Genomic DNA, 25,719 nt, shown 5'->3' with positions numbered 1-25,719 from the left:
TTGTTTGGAAGTACACCTGGTCTTTATGCAAGCAAAACTTTCCTCCAAGCCTGGAATTTAAAAAAGCACCTGCTTTGAGGCCACTAGGAGCAACGTCCAAGGGGCTGGTGAGGAACACATTGCTCACAATCCACTGGTTGGGGATCACTGATCTAGGGACATCCCATAAAATACCAGAACTAAGGATAAACAGTTTCCTCCCTCAGGCTGATGTTCACTCATATCTCATACCCTGTTAGACAGAAAAAAATTTCCATCCCTACAAATATATCTGTATATGAAGGTTTCCTCCTCCTGTGAATCAATGCCCCTTTTAATACAGCTGAAGACCTTACTTGATGCTGCTGACTGCCATTGCTTGCTGCAGCCAAATTTATCATCTACAAGGACTCCAAGGTCTTTTGCATAATGGATTTGCCTAGTGCAGTCCCATTAAGGGTATAAGTGGCTTGGATATTTTTACATCCCAGGTGCATGACTTTACATTTATCAACATTGGATCTCATTTGCCACTTAGCTGCCCATATTGCCAGTTTGTCAAGACCGTGTTGCAAGGATGCCACGTCCTGGATGGAATTAATTGGGCGGATAGTTTTGTGTCATCTGCAAACACTGATACATTACTTACAATGCCCTACCCTAAGTCAGTAATGAACAAGTTAAATAAAAGTGGACCCAATACCGAGCCCTGAGGGACCCCACTAAGAACCTTACTCCAAGTAGAGAATGTATCATTAACAACCGCCCTCTGTACCCGATCCTGTAGCCAGTTTCCTATCCATGTGCAAACGACTTTATTAAGCCCAACAGACCTTAGTTTAGAAAGCATAGGGTAGGGTACAGTATCAAATGCTTTGGCAAAATCCAAATAGATCACATCTACTGCCCCCCTCCGCTATCCAGCATCTTACTTACCTCATCATAAAAAGCAATCAAATTTGTCTGACATGACCTATCCTTCATAAAGCCATGCTGATTGCTGCTCATAATGTTATTCACTAGGACAAAATTTTGAATGTGATCCCTTAAAAAACCTTCAAATAATTTGCCCACCGCAGATGTCAAATTTACTGGCCTATAATTGCCAGGCTGAGATCGTAATTCCTTTTTAAATATTGGAATGATATCAGCTTTTCTTCAATACATAGGTACCATACCAGATGAAAGCATTCACACTGCCTGCACCGGTCGGTCGTGGCAGGAAGAAAACCTGGTTGCGGACGGGGCCCACTAGAGCTGGGGGCCCATAGGGTTTTTTCCCTGGTGTGCCGCCGGCCCAGTCCAACCCTGCTTCTATATTAAGCCATATAGGGTGATACTTAGAGCTTCTACAGTTACTCCTTAAGGGAAATATATTGAGAACAGTAATGATTTAATGTCATTTTAAATGACAACCATTTCTGTTCTGTGTTTTTAGCTGAAAACTAGTGATGGGCGAATTTATTCAGCAGGCGCAAATTCGCAGGGAATTTCCGCGTTTCGCCACCAGCAAATAAATGTGCAAATTTACAGAGAATTGACGCCAGCGTCGAAATCAGCGTTTCATAAATTTTTCACTCGTTTCATGAATGTCGCAGGAAATTTGTGGCAAACAGAAACGGGACGAATTTGCCCATCAGTACTGAAAACATAATGCCCCAATCAATGCTCTGAAGGGAAGCCCTCAAGGCACTAATATTAGCTTTTCTGAACTTCATGGTGTTTTTTGCCCCAGTGTATATTTTTTTTTTGCACCACACATTAGGGTGCAGATTTACATATGGTCGAATATCGAGGGTTAATTAACCCTCGATATTCGACTACCAAATGTAAATCCTTGAAGTCAAAGGATTTACCGTAAATTGTTCGATCGAACGAAAAATCGTTAGATCGAACGATTAAATCCTTTGAATCGTTCGATTTGAAGGATTTTAATCAATCGATTGAACGATTTTTCTTTGACCTAAAAATTGTTAGAAAGCCTATGGGGACCTTCCCCATAGGCTAGCATTGCACCTTGCACCTTGGTAGGTTTTAGGTGGCGAACTAGGGGGTCGAAGTTTTTTTTAAACACATAAAATGTTATGCAACAAGTTTATAAACTTGTTCCCATTAACTGATCTGGCAGTACTGTTGCTCCAGTCAATATCTGGGTAATTAAAATCCCCCATTATCATTATATTACCCAAAGTAGCAGTCTTTTCTATTTGTATCAGGAGCTTAGCCTCCTCCTCCTCACTTACATTAGGGGGTCTATAGCATAGCCCTATAATAAATCTGCTGGACAATTGGTGAACAACTCCACCCATACGACGTCTGCCCCCTCATTTTCTAACATCACCTTCTCCTTTATATAAGCTTTTAAATCCTGCCTAACAAGCAGACATACCCCTCCTCCTTTTCTATATGCTGTGGTTCTAATAAGCATAAGGAAACTTCCAGGGCCCTCCAACAGCTGTTTCACATGTGGAAATGCTCTGTTTTTATATATGGAAATCTGTGTTTTACCTCAAGCAATAATAATACATTTTAAGACGTACAACCTGAAGAGTGAAGCAGTACTTTTCTAATTCAAACATGGTGACAGACCTGAAATTTTGATTGGCTCGTTGACAGTCTTGGATAGCCTGTTTTGTAATGAGATCCATTGTTGCATGTCTGTGAACAGCAAGACAAGATACTTTCATAACCTGTCCATGATATGGTGGCCAATTTTAGCAATGTTTATTTTAGGACTACACCCAATGTTTCTGCTTATTTTGTTCTTGATTGCAGTTTCATTTCTAATAAGTCTGGGTTTAATTATCATTTCCGCTTGTACAGGCCAAAATAAATAATGCTTTTTTTCCTAACATAATTAAGCTCTTCATATGTGTCCATCTTTAAATAAAGAGAATATTTATGAATCTGAACCTTTCCAAATTCAAGTCCGCCAAAAAGGCTGAAAGAGGCCTTGTTTGGTATTCTGGGTGAGGTGTAATGACGGCAATTCCATGGTGGACTTTTCTCACAACCTATCCCTTGACCTATTGTCTACAGTAACAGGAAATAAACATGTTTGTTTAAAAAACTGAAAGCCAAAAGTACGTTTTGGACATAATATTCAAGATTAAAAGAATAAACATTTGTGATGTTGGTGCATCAAAGATTTATCAAAGATAAATTAAAAGTAATTATTTGGGGGCAAAGCGGTCTATGTTGAGATCACCCAGACTCTGGAAACTGGAGCTAACATGACTGAAAGACTGATGTGAAGGCCTATTTTGATACTTTTTTTGTTGGTCACACAAACAATAATGTGAATAGGAGATCCCAATTATCCATTGGAGCCAATATTGAATAGCATGGTAAGGATACAAGTCACTAAAAATCCTTGGAATACAAGACTCAAATTGTGGGCCTACAGGAAACATGAGATCAGGGTCAGACTGGGCTGGCTGGACACCGGGAAAAAAACCCGGTGGGCCCCAGCTGTTGTTGGTCCTGCTGACCCAGATCCTCGGCCTGCACTGCTTCTTCTTATCGCGACGTCCCTTCTTCGGACAAACACATTGTGGCAAAAACACATTGCGTGCACACGCATACGTGCAGCGCAGTTGGGGGGGGTGCGGAGGGGGCCCTGAAACAGCAGCCCCAGTGGGTCTTGGGCCACCCCAGTCCAACACTGCATGAGATGCTTATAATAGGGTCTATGAATTGCTATTGCAAGCTGCTAATCAAACTTATTGGTTGCCCCCTATTTGAGGTTACAATAAGATGCATTTTAGGGTGATACATAGTGGGGGTCATTTGTAAAGTTTGCACAGCTCATATTTATTCACAAATGGTTGTATTGGCCATGCTTTTTCCTGAATGCTAAAATATTGCACTGTTGTGCTCATCTTTCCGGTTTTCACGAATTCGCATTGTGAATTATTTTGGTAAATGGCTCGCAAATGAGACGGGTGTTTGCGTAAGTTCACCCAGTGTTCAAGGTTCAAGGCCCCCTAGACAAAGTGCTGGGAAATATCTGAAACAAGTATAGGGCAACCTCTGTGGTTATGGCACATACAGTACATTTATTTGTCAAAGCACAGATGTTTGTATTTGAGGCATGAATCCTCAGGAGGTATAATTACCTGGGGACTTTTTCCTGGAAAATTATGCTACTTTAAAGGAGCAGTTTAAACCTTCATTCAACAAGAGTTCAAAGAAAAGAACTTGTACTAGGCATACTTTTTGTCTATTGTTGGAATCACAAAAATATGATTTCTTATTTGGCTACTTGTATCTACTTTTGGTTTTAAATATGGAAAACATAGATTTTTCATTTTTAAAACAATAGGCAAAACAATAGGCAAAAACTCATGTTGAAAAAAATGGGCATACTACGCCTCTAAATTTAACAATCAACTTATTCCAAAGTTATAAATGCGCTGCAAATCTTTATCTTTTTCATTAATATATTTTAAACATGTAAGTGAACTGGGTTGTATTCATTTGGGTTTTTGGGTTTGCAACTTGTAAAAAGGCCACATAATTAATATATTACACAAAATGACAAAAACAATTTGGGATTTATTCGCTAAAGGTGGTTCTAGTGTGAGAGAAGCAAATTATATCTCTTTTGCACTAAAATTCCTGAATTTGAATTGTGCTTTCAAATACTATTTTATTAAGCATGAACAAATGGTAAAACTTGAATGTAAAACTTCATGTAAAAGCTGCAGAGTTCATGCAGAAGTCAATGGTAGCATCTATGGCATTTTTTCTATATATGGGTTTTTAATCAATAATTCAAGTTGGTAAAAATATTAGTTTATTCGAAGTAAAAAAAACATAACACAAATTCAAATTTTGATAAATTGAGCTTTTAAGTTCAGCCTATTCTGAATGAATTACAGGCAAATTCATGCATTAATGGATCTGCCAGGATCCCTTAGAGAGTTGCACTACTGTCTTCCCACAATTAAATTATATGGGGCCTTTTTTACTAACATTTAAATATCTATTATTTCACAAATCTCTTTTCTATTTCTCTAAAATGCTAGAATTCAGGGTTTATTAAGTTAAAAAAAAACAAAAATTGTTGAGGTCCTATAAAAGTCAATGGGAGTTGCACTGATCCTGTTGGACCATTTTTAACCAATTCAAACTTTTATAGGTTTTCTCCTTTTTTGTGTTAGTAATTGACCAAACAAGCTCAAATTTAGATTAAAAAAACATTGTTATTGTTACCAGACAATCTCCACTTTAGCCTACAATTTCCCTCCTCCTTCATTAGTGGTTCAGGTGTTTCGTTAGTATATTAATTGTGATTAGGGACCTAGGGGCACATTTAATATTGGTTGAATATCGAGGGTTAATTAACCCTCGACATTCAACCGTCGAAGTAAAATCCTTCGACTTCGAATATCGAAGTCGAAGGATTTACCACATTTTCTTCGTTCGAACGATCAAAGGAAAAATCCTTTGAATCGAACATTCAAAGGATTTTAATCCATCGATCGAACGATTTTCCTTCGATCAAAAAAAGCTAGGAAAGCCTATGGGGACATTCCCCATAGGCTAACATTGGTGCTTGGTAGGTTTTAGGAGGCGAAGAAGTTGGTCGAAGTTTTTTTTAAAGAGACAGCACTTCGACTATCGAATGGTCGAATAGTTGAACGATTTTTAGTTTGAATCGTTCGATTCGAAGTCGTAGTCGAAGGTCGAAGTAGCCAATTCGATGGTCGAAGTAGCCAAAAAAATACTTTGAAGTATTTTTATTCAATTCCTTCACTCGAGCTAAGTAAATGTGCCCCTTATTGTCAGTGCACAAACATATATTTCAGTTTAACCATAGAATAATGAGGTGTACAAACATAATTAGCATTTATCTAAGCAATAATTAAACCACTGAATAAACTTTTTGTTTTTGAAAGAAAAAGTGTTTTGATACTATTATATATACAGTATATAGTACCTGAACACTGATTTAACATGTGCAATAAAAACATGAGTTAACTCGCATTATTTTCTCCCTCATGCTTTCATGTGTATTATGTATGAATTATATGTATGGAAAATCAGCAATGCTTATAAATAAGACAATGTGATTTTCACACGCGCAGCTTGGTTTTGGTTTTGGAGAAGAGGTGCCCTACACACAAGAGTTTATTTATTATTGCATCATGACAACTGTACTCTACATTCCCCTAAACTGTCACATTCTTCTACAAGTTAGTTTTCCTCTAACTGAATGTTTTATAAACAGTACCTTTATGATACATCTGATGTAATGCAAACCATATGAAATGTATTTATAGTTTCTGTGCACTCTTGAAGGATAATTAAAACCACAGGCCCAATCAGTCAAATCTTCTTCAAATACAAATAGTAAGGGAATAAAAGGAACGGAAAGAAAAATCCAACTGTTCTGATAAAAATCGAACATTATCTTAATGAATTCCTTTGTAAAAAAGGATTTCGTTCTGTGGCTTTTGTGCTGATTCGCTTAATTTTAGTGGAACAAAAATATGAACAGAACTTTTCAGTCCTTTATCAGAATTTTGCTAATGAGCTGCGATTGATACTGATTATAACAAATGAAGCAATCTGTAACTGGACAATGGTAACTATTAAGTGGAAAGTTATCTCTTCATTGACCTGAAATTAACATTGTTTTCAGTGTTTAAAATCAAACCCTGTAATTTCAATAACATGCATTATTGTGATAAGTTGTATTAGCGTTTTTTCCCCTACATAAGAGAAATAATTTTTATTAGCGTTTTTTCCCCTACATTTCCCGAATTTCATAAATTACCAAACATTGTGGGGCCATGCACTTTAAATGCAAAATGGTCTTAAGAATGAATCCTTTAAAATCATTTATTTCTCTACAGTGTTTCCATAAAGAAAGACAGAGAACCAAGAGTCTACCCTGCACCAAGGAACCATGGATAAAAGTGAGCAATTTGTAATATTAAGGGCAATTTCTTTAAATGATTCTCTTTTGTATAAGCGAGTTCCATATAGCCCTATTAGTTTTTATTTATTATTGTTAAATAATTATTTACTATTATTTCATTATTGCTGAGGCACTAGACTCTGTAAATGAGCCAGGCAGGGTACCTCTAGCCCATCTTCCATTGGTTACTTAGACCATAATAGGATGTATGTAAAATGCAATTGTTCTTAGCCAAGTAAAGAAAAAGAGTAAAAGCTATTTTGGAGTACCTACACAGGGATATAGATGTCCATAGTGGATTGAAGAAGATGTGTGACTCCTTCCCCCCTCCCCCTTTTTTTCCTTCTGTACCCTGTTCTTTTCTGTTTATGATCCATTGAAATTTCAATAAAAACTTTGATATAAAAAAAACCCTTGAATCGTAAGATTTGATACTGTGTGTATATATATATATATATATATATATATATATATATATATATATATATATATATATATATATATATATATATATATATATATATATATATATATATATATATATATATATATATATATAGGGGCCCAAGACTGAAGATTGTGACTTTTTTTGCATGCTTGAAATGATTCATAGAGGGTTGCTATAGAGAAAGTAAGCACACATTAAAGGCATAAATCATAATTATTAATATAATAGGAAAAGTTTGCCTGAAGGAGGAATTCTACTTATTACTGCACTAAACGCAGCTCGTGCTGGCAATGAGTATACCATGATGACAGGTTATGTAGACTACATAAGTCACCCTGATGAAAAAGAAGTTCCTTTAACAGCTGCTATTGTGTGTAATTTTCTAGGAGGTGGCACTGGCAGAAGGGGAACCCCTCTTAGAGGCAAGTCAAGAGCATGCCAAGCTACTGAATTTTATTATGCCAGTAGGCTGTTTTTCCACTGTTAATTTTGCCATACAGAAACTAGATGGGCTGCTGTGCCCCTCTTGAATAATAATCTAGTACATGTTATTGTAATTTAGAATATTAGGGAGAAGCAATTACCTAAAAATAATTCAGGGATCTATTGCACTGGGGATGAGCTACATTTGCCAGTATTTTCTGACAGCCAAAAGATTATTTGCATGCTAGCTTATTCTTTGATAATTTTATTATTTGCTATTGGCTGGTTGCCATCTCCCAGCATCCATTGAAACTAGAATTATAAAGCATATATAGCCTGCTTCAAAAAGTTTGTAGATAAACAACATAATGTAGTTCATTATGCTCTGAAGCTGCTAAAAATCAAAATCTGAAAATACTCTAGCTAAAACTGTCGCCAGTCCAACACTGCATGTAGCAGTGTTCTCGATAATTGGTTGTATGAGTAGCTAATTACCAGAACAAGTGAGATTATCATTGGTATCTCAGCACCATGATAATATTTAGTGCTACAGATGGAATAACTCAACTACAAATAAATACCTACTTCTTTTAGCAAACATCTCAGCACCCAGGTTGGAAAATACTAATTGTGCATATAAAGTATGATCTGTTTGTATCTGAACTACACCAACATCCAGTTGTTGAATGTGAATTTTAGACCCCACTTTTGTCTGTTCCCTTTCTTGCCTGTTTTATTTCTTCAAGTTTTGCCTTTTTTCTTTTTCTGCATTTTTCTTTTTCTCCTTCATTCTAATTTATCAGTTACTAGCAACAAAAATAACTATATAATTGAAATACAAAACAAATATGCCCCTATTATGTCTAACTCTTAGTACACGCATTTTGCACATTTGCTAGTGGATACTGACAAAGCTAGCTGGTGAACCCAGAAGCACTTTCACCACCAAATGATAATGACGGGTGTATATTCAATGTACTATGCCATGTTGGCCTGTATTCTCTAGCCCTTGTGTTAGCTTCTCTGATTTCTCAACAAATCCGCTTTTTGGTACTTTGAGGGTCAGGGTGCGAGCAGTTCTAAAAGTGTCCTGAAAGCCTTACTGATTCTATTTATCAGTCTATTTATTAGAAAAATCCATTACTGAAAAAAATCTAAACATATAGAAACCAGGGAATGATTGTTTTAAAAAGAAGGAACATTAGTTTGCTTTATGTTCCCGTTTGCACAATGACAAAACTGTACAGTGTTATGGAGTCAAACCAACTTATCTATGGATTTTCCACTGTAAGGATAAGCTGGATGGATTCGTTCTTCTTTACGAGCTGCCACTCTGTAGAGATTGTAGTTATTTTTAAAATAGATCTGTGCAGTTTGCATTTCGAAAAATCAATACATTTAAATCGCATACCAGAGTAAAAGAGAAAATAAAAACTAAAAATAAAACAGTCAAATCCTTAGTAATTTAAAATATATCTTTTATTTCTTTTGTAAAACAAAAAAGCACTGCTGTGTAAAACTGATTGGGCTACTAGGGAAAAAGTTTTGTGTGGTGAAAAGTCGATCACCTAAGGATTGTTATGTCAAAATAATGCTATAGCCTTTGTATTGCTCATTTTACTCAAAGTGCTGAATTGTAAATTTCAGTGAATTTCATTTAATTTTATTGCGATTGTTGCCTTTCTAATTCGAGCTTCATCAGAAGAATACACTCAGATCAAAACATATTGCACTGATCATAGAAGCCTGATCCCAAAGATCCTATTACAAAACTGTTTCCTAATAAGGTTTAAATTATATGCCTTCCTTTTCTGCCTCTTCCAAGCTTTCAAATGGGGTTCTCTGACCATGGCAGCCAAAAGCTATTTCTCTGTGAGGCTACAATGGTTTTGTTATTGTTACTTTTTATTCCCTTTAATCAAACCATCCCTCTAAATGATCAAATAATAGCTGTAGGTGGATAAAACCTCAACTGGAATTTCAGATGAAATATGAATAATTTTTTGTCTGGTGTTTGTTCTGCTATAAAAGCTTATAGTCAGAGCATATCTGGGTTGAACATTTTCAGGTCTGCTGCTGCTATGAGACAAGATGGAAACAGCAATAGGTTGTCAGGACAAGATGAGAGACTTTAGTTCCAGTAAAAGAACTCTTATACCATAGTTCCAAAAGAAAAATCTGAGTTGCAGTGCAGTTTTACTATAAAATATTTTTAAAATTCCTACTGTACACCCAAAACAATTTTGTTCCTATTTTGCCTTTACCGGCTTCTCTAGTGGTAGAGCATTACATTGTTATACTACTGAAGTCATTGGCAATTGAAAATCCTTTTTTCCATATCCCATGTTTAAAGTGGTAGTTCACCTTTAAGGTGACTTTTATTATGTTGTTTAACGGCCACTTCTAAGCAACCTTTCAATTGGTTTTCATTATTTATTTTTAATAGTTTTATAGTTAATTGCCTTTTTCTTCTGACTCTTTGCAGCTTTCAAATAGGGTCGCTGACTCCCTTCTAAAAAACAAATGCTATGTAAGGCTACAAATGTATTGTTATTGTTACTTTTTATTACTGATCCTACTATTCAGCTCCTCTCCTATTCATATTCCAGTCTCTTATTCAAATTAATGCATGGTTGCTAGGGGAATTTGGATGCAAATTGAATAGAGGAGCTGCTGAATAAAAAACTAAATAACTCAAAAACCACAAATAATAAAAAATGAAAACCAATTGCATATTGTCTCAGAATATCACCTTCTACATCATACTAAAAGTTATCTCAAAGGTGAACAACCCTTTTAAGTGAATATGCTTAGCCCAGTAAAAACAGATCAAGATTAAAAAAAATACTGTGATCCTGAAGAGTTTCTCCTCAACGACCCAAGTAAGTAACAAATATTTAACCAATGGAATGTTAATCCTTTCTTTCTTTGTGTTAGCAAAGAGAGAGCACAGCCTCAGAAACTGCTTCTTTTCTAGGACAAATGTCTTGTATTTTTTTAAAACAATATTGTTTTGCAAGAGGAAGTAAACATTAAAAAAGACATTAAGACATTGAATTATAAAAATGGAGACTCGAAGAAGGCTTTACAAAGAACATTCAGATTCTAGACTTACAAGAACATAGAAAGTACATCTGCAGGCATTACAAAATTGTTCTACATTTACAAATTTAAATAAAAAAATACAATTTAAAGACTTCAAATGAAGCACTGAAAAATAACCATATTAAAAAAAAGTCTTCCACAAGCTTATTTGGTCACCTTCAATCCATGAATTCAGGAGCTTAATGTTATTTACATTTATGCCAAAATGCGTGACTTCGTTTTTGCTCGCCTGTCTTTGTCAAACAAAGGTCCTCGCCTGGTTGCCAAAGATGTAGTTAAACGTCTTCTCCAGGGCGGTGCTCGTTTTTGGCTGCCATCTTGCGTTAAGCTTTCAGCTTCGTCTCTTTTGTGTTCTCTTTCTCGGCTGAAATAAGATGCTATAACTTATCACCTGGTAGAACCTGAAAGCATAGAAAACATCTTCAAGGTACTTTTTCAGTAGAAACACCTTTTGCTATAGAAGTTAATGTTGCTCCCCTGTTTTCATTACACCCAGTGATATACTTAAAGCTACATAGCTCAATAATAATGAGCCCTATTTCATACCTCTTCAAAAATGTTGCTGGTAAGTTACTATAAACTGCAGGAATTGGTCTTTTGCTGAACATACTTGTTTCTATTATTTTAAGAAATACCTATGGTGTTTGTAATTTCTGGCACTAATGATAAATTAAAGTAATTTTCACTTTCCCTTTCTGATCCTGAGAAACTGCAAAGGAGCTGATCAAACTAATAAGCAGTTGTCTGGGGAGCCCCTGATAATGAGCTGTTCAAAGGCTGTTGCTGAGAGAAGGGATGGGTTCGTTTGTAGGTAGATAGGGAGCTCTGAACAAATGTCCCTGTTTTTAAAGAAAGGCGGAGCTAAGGTCAACTTTCAAATTTATGTTTTATAAAGGCAAACAAAATGGATTTTTTAGAATTAGAATTACAACACTCAGAAAGTAATTTGCAGTCCTATTTAATCCACAAAAAAACTCACACACTTTCTATTCATTTCTATGGGATTTTTAGAAATGGTGAACTCGCCCATATGAATACTATTCTAAAAATGGAATATGTTTTGGAAAAAACTTCAAGTGCTCACTATAAACAGATAAGAACTTTTGTTGTGGGCAGGGATAGGGAAATGGTTGCACCCAGGCTTTTGTAGAATCTATACAGTTAAAGGAGAACTAAACCCCCATAAGAAAAGTCCCATCTACTACCCTAGATAGTCCCCCTTCCCTGCTTCTACAGCCTTGAAATCTCTTCCACTTTCTATATAATCCTATAGGAGTTGACCATTTGCTAAATACGCTTCTAAAAATCCCATAGGAATAAATAGAAGGTGGCGTGGGAGTTTTCCTGTGATGAGCTTATACATCTGCCCCCAAGTACTCAAGGTTGCCAGTCTCTGCTCATGTTAAGGGGCAGATTTTTCAAAATTCGAAGACCTGGAAGATGGAGCCCATGAGCTTAGCTATGCTACTGTGCATAAATAAGTGAGCATGCTGTCCAGGGACACTTTCTGGAATAATGCACTATGCAGGTAGGAAGCAGGGAGGGGGCTGTCTAGGGTAGTAGATGGGGCTTTCCTTATTGGGGGGGTTAGTTCTCCTTTAAGAACTTGTAAAAGTGTGCTGTTCTTCATCAGAATACCAAATATTTGGCTATGATTATTGTCAGTCATTGCCAGTGAGCTGAATGAACATTTAGGGGCAGATTTATCAAAAAATCTAATTGGCTTTTGATTCAAGAAAAAAATGGATGCAAAAATTCAAAAATTAAATATGCAAATATTTTCTAGAAGTCTAGAAAAGTTAGAATTGATTAAAGAAAAATAAAATGCAAAACATTCAAGATTTTCAGCCTTATGGAAAATTAGTGGAATAATATGGTTTCTGCTGGCATGCTACCTTTTTTCTGCAAAAAAATATGCGTGGTAACATTTTGCTATGTTTTTTTTTTCTTGAATAAGCTAGTATTTAATTAAAAAAGACGCACAGGTTTTGTCAGCCTTTTTTCCCCACAGCCACACTTTTTTTCTTACAAATTTGAATAATCCCTTTTAACATGAGCAGAGACTGGGAACCTTGGGTACTTGAGGCAGATGTATAAGCTCACCACAGGAAAACTTCCCCACCACTTTCTATTTATCCCTATGGGATTTTTAGAACCGTATTTAGCAACTGGTCAACTCCTATTGGATTAAATAGAAAGTGGGAGAGATTTCAAGGACCTGAAGATGATTCCGTGCAAAGGTATTTTAATCAAGGTTTGATTGTGAAAAAAGGACTCTTTTTAAGACAATGAATTCCTTCTAATGAAAAGTCCACTGTTTTTGATGGAATGTTTTAATATCCTGTGGTGATAACTACTGTCTTACATTTTCAATGAAGCTGGTGTGTGCTGGATTCATGACTTTAGTATGGTTCTTGGTCTCTTTTCTGCATAGTCTATTTTTGGAAATTATAAATAAAAACATATGTATATCTACTTGCCCGAGGCTACAGTTAATACTTTTCTTGAAAGAGCTGAAATCTTAAAATCACAGGAAGTTCCTTATCAATAGCAATTAGAGGAAGGACAACCAGATCTCAATCTCAAATAGTCTAATTTAAACCATGTGGCCTACAGATGCAGGTGTAGAGCAATATCATTATCAAAGCATGCTGATGAAAGTAAGTACTTATTTAATTTGTCTAGGACATAATTTCAGCACTTGTATGAACTATTTCCATCATGTTTCCATCAGTCTTCTAAGAAGACCCCTAATAGTTTAGGATTAAAACTCCAATAATTTTTTGACAAATTCTTACAGTGTTAATGAATTTACTTTTGATATTGTAGCTATCATTAAGGGTCAAAATGACAAACAACATAAATATAGAACAATGCATCCCATTGTAAAAAATTGTAGGATAATAAGCCTGTAAACAAGACTGTAATTTAGAAGGCATAGGCAAACATGAACGGGGGACAGTTCACAAAAGGGGGGTGATGTGGTTTTATTGCATTATTTTGCAAGTAACAGCATTCTTAATGCTCAGGTTCCCGCAGGTGCAGCAATAATGGTGCAGCACAAACACTGAGCCCATCCAACCAGTGCATTTTCTATACCCCAAATGTAGCCAATACACATGGAGACGTATTTTAGAGGTTTAGTTGAGTTTTTGGAAACCACAACTACACTCACAAACTCTAAAACCACAATTTCACTGAATTTATTGCTCTGATCATAAAAAGTACAAACATAAAAACTGCTGACCTATCCGAAAAAAATCAGAATACCACGAAAAGCTCTAAACATTTGAGTTTTTCCAGACAATTCATAGCAAAAAAAATCTGAAAACCTATTCTAATTGGTTTTAAAATGGTCTAATAGGATTGGCGCTCCTCCCATTGTCCTCTACAGCTATGTTAGCCTATGGGGACAACTTTTACTTGGCAAAGTTTGGCATGAAAGGCTTTGGTTATTTTTTTACTCGATGTTTTCGAGCTTTTTAGAAATATAGGAAAACCACAATTTTTTTTGTGATTTGTGAAAAAAAAAATTCGCAATTTGCTTGTTAGTAAATGGACCCCATAATATCATAGTTATGCTGCGCTCTTTCCAACTTATTAATATCCTTTATGTGGACTAGAGTCTAAAACTGCACTGCATATTGATTGTGAGACCTTACCAGGGACCTATAAAGAGGCAAAATGATGTTTTCATTCTTCAAGTTAATGCCCATTTTTATTTATTTTATTTGCTTTAGTAACCACTGACTGACACTGTCTAAAGTTTGTTATCCACAGAAATCACCAAATCCTTTTCAATGAAGAATGCCAACAGCACACTTCCTTTTATTGTATACATAGCATAACTTCATTTGCTGCCCACTTCTACAATTTCAAATCAAAGTGGCAGCATCCTGCTTGTCTCATATGTTAAAAAGCAAAGAACCAATGGCAGACCCCTGTTGTACCAAACTAAAAACACTTGTTCAATTAGAAAATGTTCCTTTTACCATCCTTCGGCCAGTTCTCTATTCAAGTACAAATATTATGTTCCAGGCCATTTCTAAAAGCCATACTAAATGCAAAGCATATTGCAGAAAAAAGTACAATAAAAGTCCAAACGAGTGCCAAAATACCCATCCAGGTCAATGTCTGATTACTTCTATTGCAGGAGGAGAGGTGATATGGGTTAAGCTCCTTTTATAAGCTGGACCTTTGTTTACTTTCAATGATTTGATCTCTTTTGAACTTTCACATGAGCAAAGCAGTCACCTATAATCGTAAGCGTATTGAATTGGGTTTGGAAAAGGAAGTCTTCAATAAATGGTTCGTAACTGGTGTAAAACAGTTCAAAACCTTAACTTATGCTATTTGCATCAACTAATTTACCTGACTCCAATAGTCCCACACCCTCCTGGTGCTTGATTGGCCTACTTGTGCGTAATAAATGTTTTTGCTAACTTAAAATGCACTGAATATTTAAAAAAAAAATAGCTTACAAGGCCACTTTATATTGCTTTGCCTATCGTCATTTTTAAGACAATGAGAAAAAGAGCCCTGCTGAAAAGCACCCTCAGTTATTGTGGGAGAGATATATACAGTATATCTACACTGAAAGCTCCTTTTTTACTTATGTCTCTTCTAACCTTTCTTCTGTTGGAATTGCACAAATACTGTAAACCAGCAATGAAACCAGAAAAGCTCACTGACTGAAGGATAAAAAGAAAGCACGATGTATACTGATTGTTTATTAAAAATGGCATGCAATGGCATGCATGACCCAACGATCTTGTTAGTGCAATCATTAGAAATGCTATCACTGATACACTACCCTATTTTTTAAACAAATTTTATTTGCTCCAGATGTTTGAAGGTGAACCATTCTTAAAGGTGTAAGACAACACCCTGCCTATTTAGATGCAAATACAAGATTAGTTTGTTACTTTAAAACAAGGTTTCAATTACATACAAGAATGATCACAACTTGGCTTGGGATCAAAGTGAATGCAATAAACTAGTCTTTCAGATAGCTGTGGCTGCATTAACACTAAAACATCCTCTCATTATTAGATACATCTTTTATAATATCACAGTTTAAAAGAACTGCTTAATCCTTGCTGAAAACAAAGTTTGCACACTTACAAGCTATGCTCCCTCCATAGCTATGCTACACAAAGCCTTTACTATTAAACTGAAATAATTAAAAGATGTAACAATTACAAAAATTACAATTCCAGTTGATAGAATCTAAGGTAGCTTTTTGATGTTAAAGCTTAACTTCAGAATAAATGTTTTATAAAGAGCACCACATGGGCCAGACATGACTGACTGTGACTTCTATTCTTGGCATCTTTACATTACACTCCTCCAATATTTCCTCCCAATTGCCCGATAAATTCAGTTGTGGATGTTCTATTACCAGTTCATTCCCACACATAAAGGTTCATAGTAACTAGATTAATACTGCAATATTTTTTTTTATTGACAAATAAGCCAAGAGGCGTCAACCCTGTTTCAAAAGCCAAGAGCCTTTTGAAATGGATGGAATGTTCCTAAGTTACTAGTTCCTGTCCAGGACTCTTCATTAAAAATAATGTTAATGCTAAAATATATTTGCACTGCCTTTAATGGATTTAACACCATTAATCCCAAACTATCATCTGGATCCATGTAAGGACACATATTTGAAAAAATGTCATACCTGTATGTGAGCAGGATGTCTACTTTGAGTGATACTATTTGTAGATCTAGATCTCTGCTTCATTTTGCTACTACACAGAGTATTTGTTCAGTTACTGTCCTCCAAGGTGCTGAATTATAGATGCTGACTTACTGAGAATAAAACAATTACTCAGGATATGTGAGACTATAATTCATGGAAAATGAGCCCCTTTTTTGACTGTGTACCATTATTCAAATATAAGTCCATATGCTCTACAATAGCATAATGATTAAGAAAAATAGCTCAACATATTCTAAAGCATATTGCTAAAGAAGTAAAAGTGCAGCAAATATAAAAATGATGCAGTCCTGTCCTGGACATGCTTGTTAAATGATGAAAATAGATGTAAGGTAGTAACATACTAGGTTCATTGGATTCTGATAAATTGACCAGGACATGTGTAAATGTAATAGAGACATTAGATTGTAAACTACACTGGAGCAGAGGCAGCTTTGGGTAATGCTCTGTATGTCAGTGCTATTTAAATAATGGATAATAAAATAAAACCAAATACCTATGTGTATATACCAAAAAATTACACCGTCAGGAAAGAAACAGTATGGGTTTTATGAGCTTATATTCACCATTTTAAAAATTCCATTACCCTCAAAGGTCTGGTTAGAGTCTGCAAAACCATCAGGTGTATTGAAGCTCTTTGCTCTCCTTGCTTTTTCCTATATTTTTATTATTTACTAGCGCTATTATTTTGCCCTCACTATATTTTTGCAGCAAATGTCATTGCATTTTTAAGCAAATATGACATGGTAACTAAATTAGCCTTGTGAAATGAAACATCCCATTAATCACAGCAAAACTGTCCTCAGAGTCCCTTGAAAAGTATCAAATATTCCCCACATCTTTGCTATTCCAGATTCTCCACTTTATGGCAAGGGACTCAGAAAACACATTAAGCTCAACAGATTTGCCAAACTTCATTAAACAAATGACTATATTTCCAGAGATTAAAACAAAGTAAAAGCTGTAATATGACCAATTTGTTAAGCCTCATTGCAGATTTTCCTATGATATCTCAAAGTTTATTCTGTTTAAACAAAGTACAGTATTTACAAAGAAGGCTACTAAAAACATTAACATTCTTTTTTATATGGACTTCAGTCTCAATTAGGGGAGAGGAGGGTCTCTTGGGATAACTGGATAAATATGTTTATATTATTTATACCTAAGTAACAATTTGCAAATTGTCAATATGACTAATATTGTTATATTTTACAACATGCCATATATAATATATATAAGGCATCAGGAAGTTTTACTTTGTCTCTTGGCCAAAAACATAAACATGACATGATGAGTCAAATTGAAAATAGATTTAATATAACCTTTCCAGAACCCTCCAGAAGAGGATCAAAGTTTTCTTTCTTAACTTGACAGAGCAAAATAAATTCTTCCCCAACTGCAAAATAAATCAGCTAGTGCCTTGAACTACAACTCATTTAATAATCCTAAAGATACATGATATGCCCTTTCTTGCATGGAAGGCATCCATCCAAATATGCTATTACCCCAAAAGATGAATCATTGAGTATGAAGTTTCTCAGATGGGAATTCCATATCTTGATTATGTGAATTTCACATCATTACAGTCAAGAGAACTCTTTTTTGCTGTTCATTACACCTATACCTTCCTATCTTTTTTTCACTTTTTAATGACATTACAGCTACATAATTCAGCATGAGGCTTTAAATCCAGAAACAATGATAGGGCAAACTTAAAAATCTATTTCAGCTGGTGAAAAAAAACAGGCAATGAGTCGCTAATAATTTGCACCTTACTTTTCTGACTCCAATATCTTCAGTACATTGTCTAAAATGATGTCATAATAGAGCTGAACCTTTGTAAAAAGAAACCATCTGTGTGAACGCTCTGTAATATCATTTACATTGTGCGCACATATGCAAACACACAAACATCCCTTAGATAATTCTGGTTGAGTCATTTTTTTTATTTATTCAAACAAGGGCATCCAGATGGCATCCGCTGAACTGATGATTATCAATAAGATACATCTGGAATGTTTTTTTTTTTATTTCTGGGAATTTAAGTTTTCCTGCAATCATTTTTATAGTTGTGCAAACAGGCCGAAAAAGGTACAAAGTGAGGAAGCCATATCTAAATCTATCCTGAAGTTCTGTTGTAGCTGAACAAACCTGTTGCACCTGGAATATTTGCCTTTATTTCTTGAATACATGAAGCATTACTGGGCCCTCGGAACATAACGTTCTGAAGTGACCTTCCATGCTTGCTTTATTTTAACAATTTAAAAGACCAATCATGGATATTGTCTTATTCGGTTAACAAACTGAATTCCAAAACAGTGGGATGGACCGTACTTGCATAAATTCTGTTTTAAAAGCTTTTTTGTTTGGCCAGCAACTTGGGATGGCACTTTTAACCACTGAAAAGTGCATTATATAAACAAGAGTTATTGGGTAGCTGCTTAACATCCCAGAAACATGGGTCTTTATGGTCTTATAAAAACATGTATATTGTGGGGTATTCATCTCTGAGAAGGCCTCATGTGTTTATAGGCAGCAATTAGAGAATGGTATGTATCAGAAATTTGAAATGAAAATATACAAGACGTTTTTAAAAGGTGAAATAGCTCTCCCACAACCATAAACGGCACTTCTCACCAACAATAACCCAGTGAATTTGGCATAACATCTGGTTCCCACAGCAACAAATATAGGTAAATGCAATGGATTTCAAAATATGACTTTTTATTTCACATCATAAAAATAAATAGAGTTGGAGGTTTTATTTAGAGAAAGAGTGTCCCAGGGCAGTCACTAAAGCATTGCTGGTTTCAATACCACAGTATAAAACTGTGCTCTGCAACATCGTTAATATAATAATAATAATAATTCATAAATTAGTAGTATTATTAACAAGAACATTATATCTACAAAAATTAATTAATTTATGCCCCCTTTTTAAGAGATAAGTACTTTAATAAATAGGGTTGTACCTACACCAGGACTGCCATGATCACATATTGTCATACATTCCTCTCATACTAAATAGATTAAAAAGGCTTTTCCTACCATGGAAATAATGGCCAAGCCCAGCTGCAAAGAAAGTATGATTTTGTTAATTAAACAACCTAAACTATGACATTCTGTTACATTTTAAGCTGTATTCTTGGAAAAGGAGTGGTAAAACATTGGAAATACTGGAAGGTTATGGGACGTGTTTACAAAGTCTCCAAGTGCATATTTTAGAACATGAAGGGGAGTGTAATCATATTCTCTGCACCTATCATTCCCTGCTTCTGTCAGGTGATCCCTGTAGCTTCCAATGAAAGGGCAACCATTTCCCAGTCATTATTATTCAATGGACAGTATATTGCAATATATGGGCAAACAATGCCTGTATTGCTTCTTTTTTAGTAGTTTGTATAAATGTGGTTTAATAAATTGATATAAGTGAGTACAGAGGATTTCTTTTGTCCTTGGACTGTCTAACCTCTTTCAGTTAACACACAATCCAAATTACTTTTAGGGTATATTTTTAGACAATCTTTTTTTAATTTAAATTGATTTAAACTTGTTTTAGAGTCCCAGAAAATTATAAAGAAATGGATCCTTGACCAACATTTATAGCTTTCATTAATACCAATGAGCAACAAATCTTAAGAAAGGAGATTAATCAATAAAACTGTATTATCCCCTTAGTGGTTTTACAGAATTAGAGCCTCTTTCATCACAAGAATCTTAAATGTAGCTCTGGGAGTGTTAATGTAAAAATAAATGAATATTAAAGAGTGCCTTACCTACCTGGTTCCGTGTTTTGTGTGATTTCTGCAGCCACACCCTCCACTGGTCATACAGTTTGATACTGAGGTTGGAACAACCATATGCATGTTTTTTGACCCATCCAAAGAACTGCTTTAGCTCTCGTCGCAGTGTGGAATTCTGCTCCCCACTTTTTGGCTCACATACACCAGTTATTCTTTCTGGAGAACACAACAATTAAGAGTGAAGATTTTAGTATAGAGGTGTGTGAACAAGTGGGTTAGACAATCATTATCTCTTCTCATGTACAGTTTTTTACCTGTGTTTAAAGGGGTACTTCACCTTTATATTAACTTACAGCATATTATACTGTATGAAGTTTTCTGAGCAACTTATTCTTCACTTTTTTAGAATCTTGAAATAATTTGCCTTTTTATTCTGCCTCTTTTGAGCTTTCAAATGGGGGTCACTGACCCCTACAATCAAATAAATTGTTACTCTGTAATGTTACATTTTTGTTGTTATTGCTACCTTTTAAATAATTATATTTATGTATTTATGTTTCAGTCCTTAGTCCTATCTATCTATCTATCTATCTATCTATGTATCCATCTATCTATCCATCTATCCATCCATCTATATACAGACAAATACAAGAGTCCTCTGCACTCAACCCATTATCAATATATTTAAGACAGAGACATTTTGTGCATACTGCTACTGAAAAATGCCTTACCCTTTAAACAAAACAGGGATTGTTTGTCCATATATTGCAATATATTTAAGCTGGCCAACTACATCAAAGTCATCCCATATCTGGCCAGTCCTACGCTTAATTTTCATCTTATTCATTAAGAATTCTATTGCTTCATTATACATTTTACAAAGGGACTAAGTTTTACCTGCAACTTACTAGCTGCTTTCAAAGTAAAACTCCCAAACTTGGCTGCCTTTTTATTAGATTAGTATAATGAAGCAGGCAGGAGCCATTTTGTGGACACTGTTATTAAGGAAAGTCTTGCATCATCTCAGAATCTTGTTTGTGCACCTGAATGGGGGACCTGATGTCCGTCCCCATGCACTGGCTACACAATTAAATGGTGAAGAGAACGGGGGAATGTGGGGAGAGCAGTGGCATCTAGGAAGTGCTGAATGGAAAGTGAGGCATAAAATAGTGGCAGGCAATATTTGATTGACAGCTGAGATTTTTAAATGAGCTTACAACAGCTATGAATGCTTTAATAAAAACAGAAATTGGATTTCATTTATTCAGATTTTGTGTCTGGGTGACAGGTCCACTTTTAGGGGCACATTTACCTAGGGTCGAATATCGAGGGTTAATTAACCCTCGATATTTGACTGCTGAATTGAAATCCTTCGACTTCGAATATCGAAGTCGAAGGATTTAGCGATATTCCTACGATCGAAGATTAAATCCTTCGAATCGAACGATTCGAAGGATTTTAATCCATCAATCGAAGGATATTCCTTCGATGAGAAAATTGTTAGGAAGCCTATGGAGACCTTCCCCATAGGCTAACATTGGCCTCGGTAGGTTTTAGGTGGCGAACTAGGGGGTTGAGGAATTTTTTAAAGAGACAGTGCTTCGACTATCGGATGGTCGAATAGTCAACGATTTTTAGTTCGAATCGTTCGATTCAAAGTCGTAGTAGTAGTCGAAGGTCGAAGTAGCCAATTTGATGGTCGAAGTAGCCATATTCGACCATTCGGATTCGAAAGTATTTTTTGTTCTATTCCTTCACTCGAGCTAAGTAAATGGGCCCCTTAGTGTATGCAAAGTCCTTTTATTTTCCTAGAGCTACTGAAGTGATTGATATAAACTGAAGAATTTTGATTGGGAAATGGCAAAGCAAGAAGAAGGGATGAGATCTGGGGCACCCAAATAAATAAATGATATTTCAAACTAAATTCAGTATTGTTTCTTTTTTTCTAAACCACAAGTAGACATTTGTATCCATTAAATCCTTCTTTCCAATTTTTATTAGCGGAAGTTTACACATTCGTTCTGCTGATGTTGAAAACTTCTCCAAAGCTTAGGAAAAAAAGTGATGTAATTGCAAAGTCTTTTTTGGAGAGTGTCTGTCAAAAAAAAAATTTTTCTAAATTGTTTCAGCAACTTGGTTTTAGAAAAACTGAAATACATAAACATTCACGCACGCACGCACGCACTGTATTATATATATATATATATATATATATATATATATATATATATATAATTCATATTATGTTGGCCTGGGATTTAGCAGAGCTGTTTTCTTCAAATCCTGTTTATATCCAGGATTATAAAAAACGGAAAAATAATAACACTGAGATCAGTTAATAAATAAGAAACAGAGGGCTGTTGAAATCTGCTGGCATTAGATGACGTATAAAGAAACAAGAGGTATTTCCCCACTGGGAAATAATATTCAGGGATTGGCTTTTCTGCAAGAACACCAGGTGCCTGAACATAGTTAAGAGATTCCTGCCTAGGATAGGGAGCAGTCTGTAGAATATTATGTTGTACGGCCAACTATCCCCAAACATCATCCATTTTTGAAAGAAAAGAAGATAGCAAGCTGCCGTATAAGTCTCTGTCAGTGTTTATGTCACTATACATACAGTCAAAGCCTAGTCACGCAGAATTGTCAGAAAAGATAGAACAAGATAATACTGGCACAAAACACCAGGTCATTGTTATGTGTGTAACTAAAGGAAACCAATGAAAATGATTTGCCTAAAAGTAAGCAAAAAGTTTGTTCAGAATATCTTCATTGATTAAATGCCCTATAAAGCCTTTACATCAATACTTTAAAACTGGCAATGCAGTGGAGACTTTTAGAATATAAGACCAGCAGACTAAGAAAGACTTGAAATTAACAGTGAGTTTGGGATCCTTCGTATGATAAAAATATTGATCTCCTATATGCTGTTTTGTGGGACCTGCTGATGATACAGCAGGTCCAACAAAACAGCATATAGGAGTTCCATATTTTTTGGTTAAAAAATCCTACTTTGTCACAAGACAAAGGATTATAGGAAATGAAAGAGTCGTTTCAAAGGTTTATCTTCTGCCATTCTAAAAGGTTCAGCAGAGTAACTGCTGCAAAATAATTTTGCAACACTTTAAAGGAAACATGAGAGTTGAATTTCTGCTCATTTCAGCCAAAAGTGCTCTGCTCATCTCTGTGCACATCAAGGAGTTGTGTGTGGCTAAATAAATGACTATGGAGCTTGCTTATATCCCGCTTTGATAGATCTCAGAACAGACTACGTTTGCTAATTTAAAGAAGAGGTACTAATATGGTATACATACAGTAGGTCAATGTAGTAAAAGCAGTTCATGGAAAAAATGGCAGTATAAAAAATATTTCCTTTGTACAGTTCTCTACTGCATAAATTCACACATTTTTTTGTTTTTGTCAGCTCACAAAAGTATTTGCTAACCCATGCACAAGTAGAAAAACTATTTGGGGATAGACATCTATACTGTGATACAGAAGCCCAAAACAGCTTTGCCATATGATTTCGTAAATTAGTAAACAGAATGTATTATGTATTTAAACAGGTCAACAGAATTATTTACTGAAGACTTTTATTGTCAAATTATTTCATTTTGGAGTCAAGGGAGCACTGAAGAAAAGGCTGTTCACATCTCTTTCAATAGTATTTGACTATCATAAACATTTAGCTGCAACAATAATCAACTCATGTAGCATGTGTAAACTAAGAAAAACACACATTTGTTAGGCTAGATCGTGGCCTAATGTTTTGAGCAGTAAGCTACTGTGGAATTCCAGCTCCTAATTTGTTACAAATACCTGAATTTTATGTTCATGTTGATGAATGCCTTCCTCTGACATAAATAGATTTATATTGAAAACTTCCCTTTAAGCTGTGATAATGATTAGTACATTTTATCATAAAGAAGTCAGTATTACAGCTTTATAACAGTTGTGTAATAGGAAAACTAGTAAACTCACCACTTCTAGGAGTGGAGGCAGCAGTGGGATTGCTCCAGTCACTCCAGATGCCAGCCTTTTTAGAGCCATAAATTCCAAATGGATTGCATCGGACCTGAACAAAATACACCGTTCCTGGCTGCAGCCCAGCTAGTCTGCAGGATGTCTGGTTACCCACATCATCAACCACCTGTAATGTACATTAGACACATGCTGTTATTATTATTAGTACTACTTCAAAATTGTGTAAGTTTTCTATTTTCAAAATCAACATAATAATGAATAAAGGCAATGTATTAGCTTGCATAAAACACTTGCCATTGGAACGCTTTCCAAAAAAACTCAGAGAAGTGAACAAGCCACCTGCCATGTCAGCTAACCGCCTAAGATAGACAAGTGAATGCAAGGTAAGCCTCATTACGACCCCTAGGTCCTGGGACCAGTACCCAAGAAGGTAGAAAAGAGAACATGGAATATCATTCACTCCCAACTATTGAAAGCATTCCCTGCTCCTCCCAGCTTTGGGCTATACATGCCGAGATATGGTCAAGCAGTTTGAATTACACTGCTTTACCATCTGGGCAATCCTAGTGGATCAAGCATTATCTATCCAGATATCCATCTGTTTGGCCTGCAGGCCCATCATTTATGAAACCGTATTGGTTGGCCCATGTATGGCCACCATAATAAAGCCTCCCACATTACCCCAACACAAAGCCCTGCACACTAGCCTCAAACTGACAGGATGGGAGGACAGGATGCTGCTCCAAATAGAGTCAGGTTAAAATAGCTAACATTTCCATTTTTTGTGTGTAAGCAATGCTTCTTTTTCCACCAAGCTTACTACAATTAACTGTTTCCCCCTTGGGTTCCTATACTGGCCAAAGCTCCCATCTCTTAAAGGAACAGTAACACCAAAAATTAATGAGTTTTAAAGTAATGAAACTGTTGCATTGCACTGGTTCAAATGGGGTTTTTGCTTCAGGTTCTCTTCTATAGTTTACATAAACAAGCTGCTATGTAGCCATGGGGGGCAGCCATTCAAAGCTGAAAAAGGAAAAAAGGCAAAAGATACAAAGCTGATAGTAGATAAGCACTGTAGAATACAACAGGATTCTTCAGAACTTCTGAAGCAAACATCAGTTTTACCAGTGCAGAGCAACAGTATATTATATTGTTTTTCCTTTAAAATGTAAGGAAAAGCATATTTACTTGGGGGTGCCAAAAGTTAGGTACCCCCAAGTGATTGTGTATACTTACCTGACACCCTGGGCCAGTGCTCCTATCAGGTGAAAACTGCACTGGTCTGGGGATTCTTCCAGTGAGCACCACGGAGTGATCAGCTTCCTTCTTCTTCTTTCTTCAAATTTCCCAGGGCAGACTCATGTGCAGTATAACCAAATAACAAGCT

The 25,719-nt window shown here is 35.7% G+C and overlaps 1 protein-coding gene across 4 annotated transcripts in view; it reads right to left on the bottom strand.

The window, feature by feature from the left end:
• Nucleotides 1-10,510: 10,510 nt before the first annotated feature.
• Nucleotides 10,511-25,719, bottom strand: part of crlf1.S (cytokine receptor-like factor 1 S homeolog) — a 77,406-nt gene continuing 62,197 nt past the window's right edge. For 2 of the 4 annotated variants that reach the window (XM_041579946.1, XM_041579945.1), the window contains 3 exons: nucleotides 24,330-24,498; nucleotides 20,386-20,564; nucleotides 10,511-11,247 (listed from right to left, as the gene is read on the bottom strand). In XM_041579946.1, coding sequence (XP_041435880.1) covers nucleotides 11,215-11,247; nucleotides 20,386-20,564; nucleotides 24,330-24,498 — 381 coding nt within the window. In that variant the 3' untranslated portion in view covers nucleotides 10,511-11,214. Of the gene's footprint in view, nucleotides 11,285-20,381; nucleotides 20,565-24,329; nucleotides 24,499-25,719 lie in introns of all 4 variants that reach the window. The other 2 variants (XM_018243702.2, XM_018243701.2) reach the window with 2 other exon arrangements.

The sequence above is a fragment of the Xenopus laevis genome, chromosome 1S, assembly GCF_017654675.1.
Source record: "Xenopus laevis strain J_2021 chromosome 1S, Xenopus_laevis_v10.1, whole genome shotgun sequence".
Lineage (NCBI taxonomy): Eukaryota > Metazoa > Chordata > Amphibia > Anura > Pipidae > Xenopus > Xenopus laevis.
The sequence above is the reverse complement of the archived record's forward strand: the minus strand, read 5'-3'. Positions and strand labels throughout refer to the sequence as shown.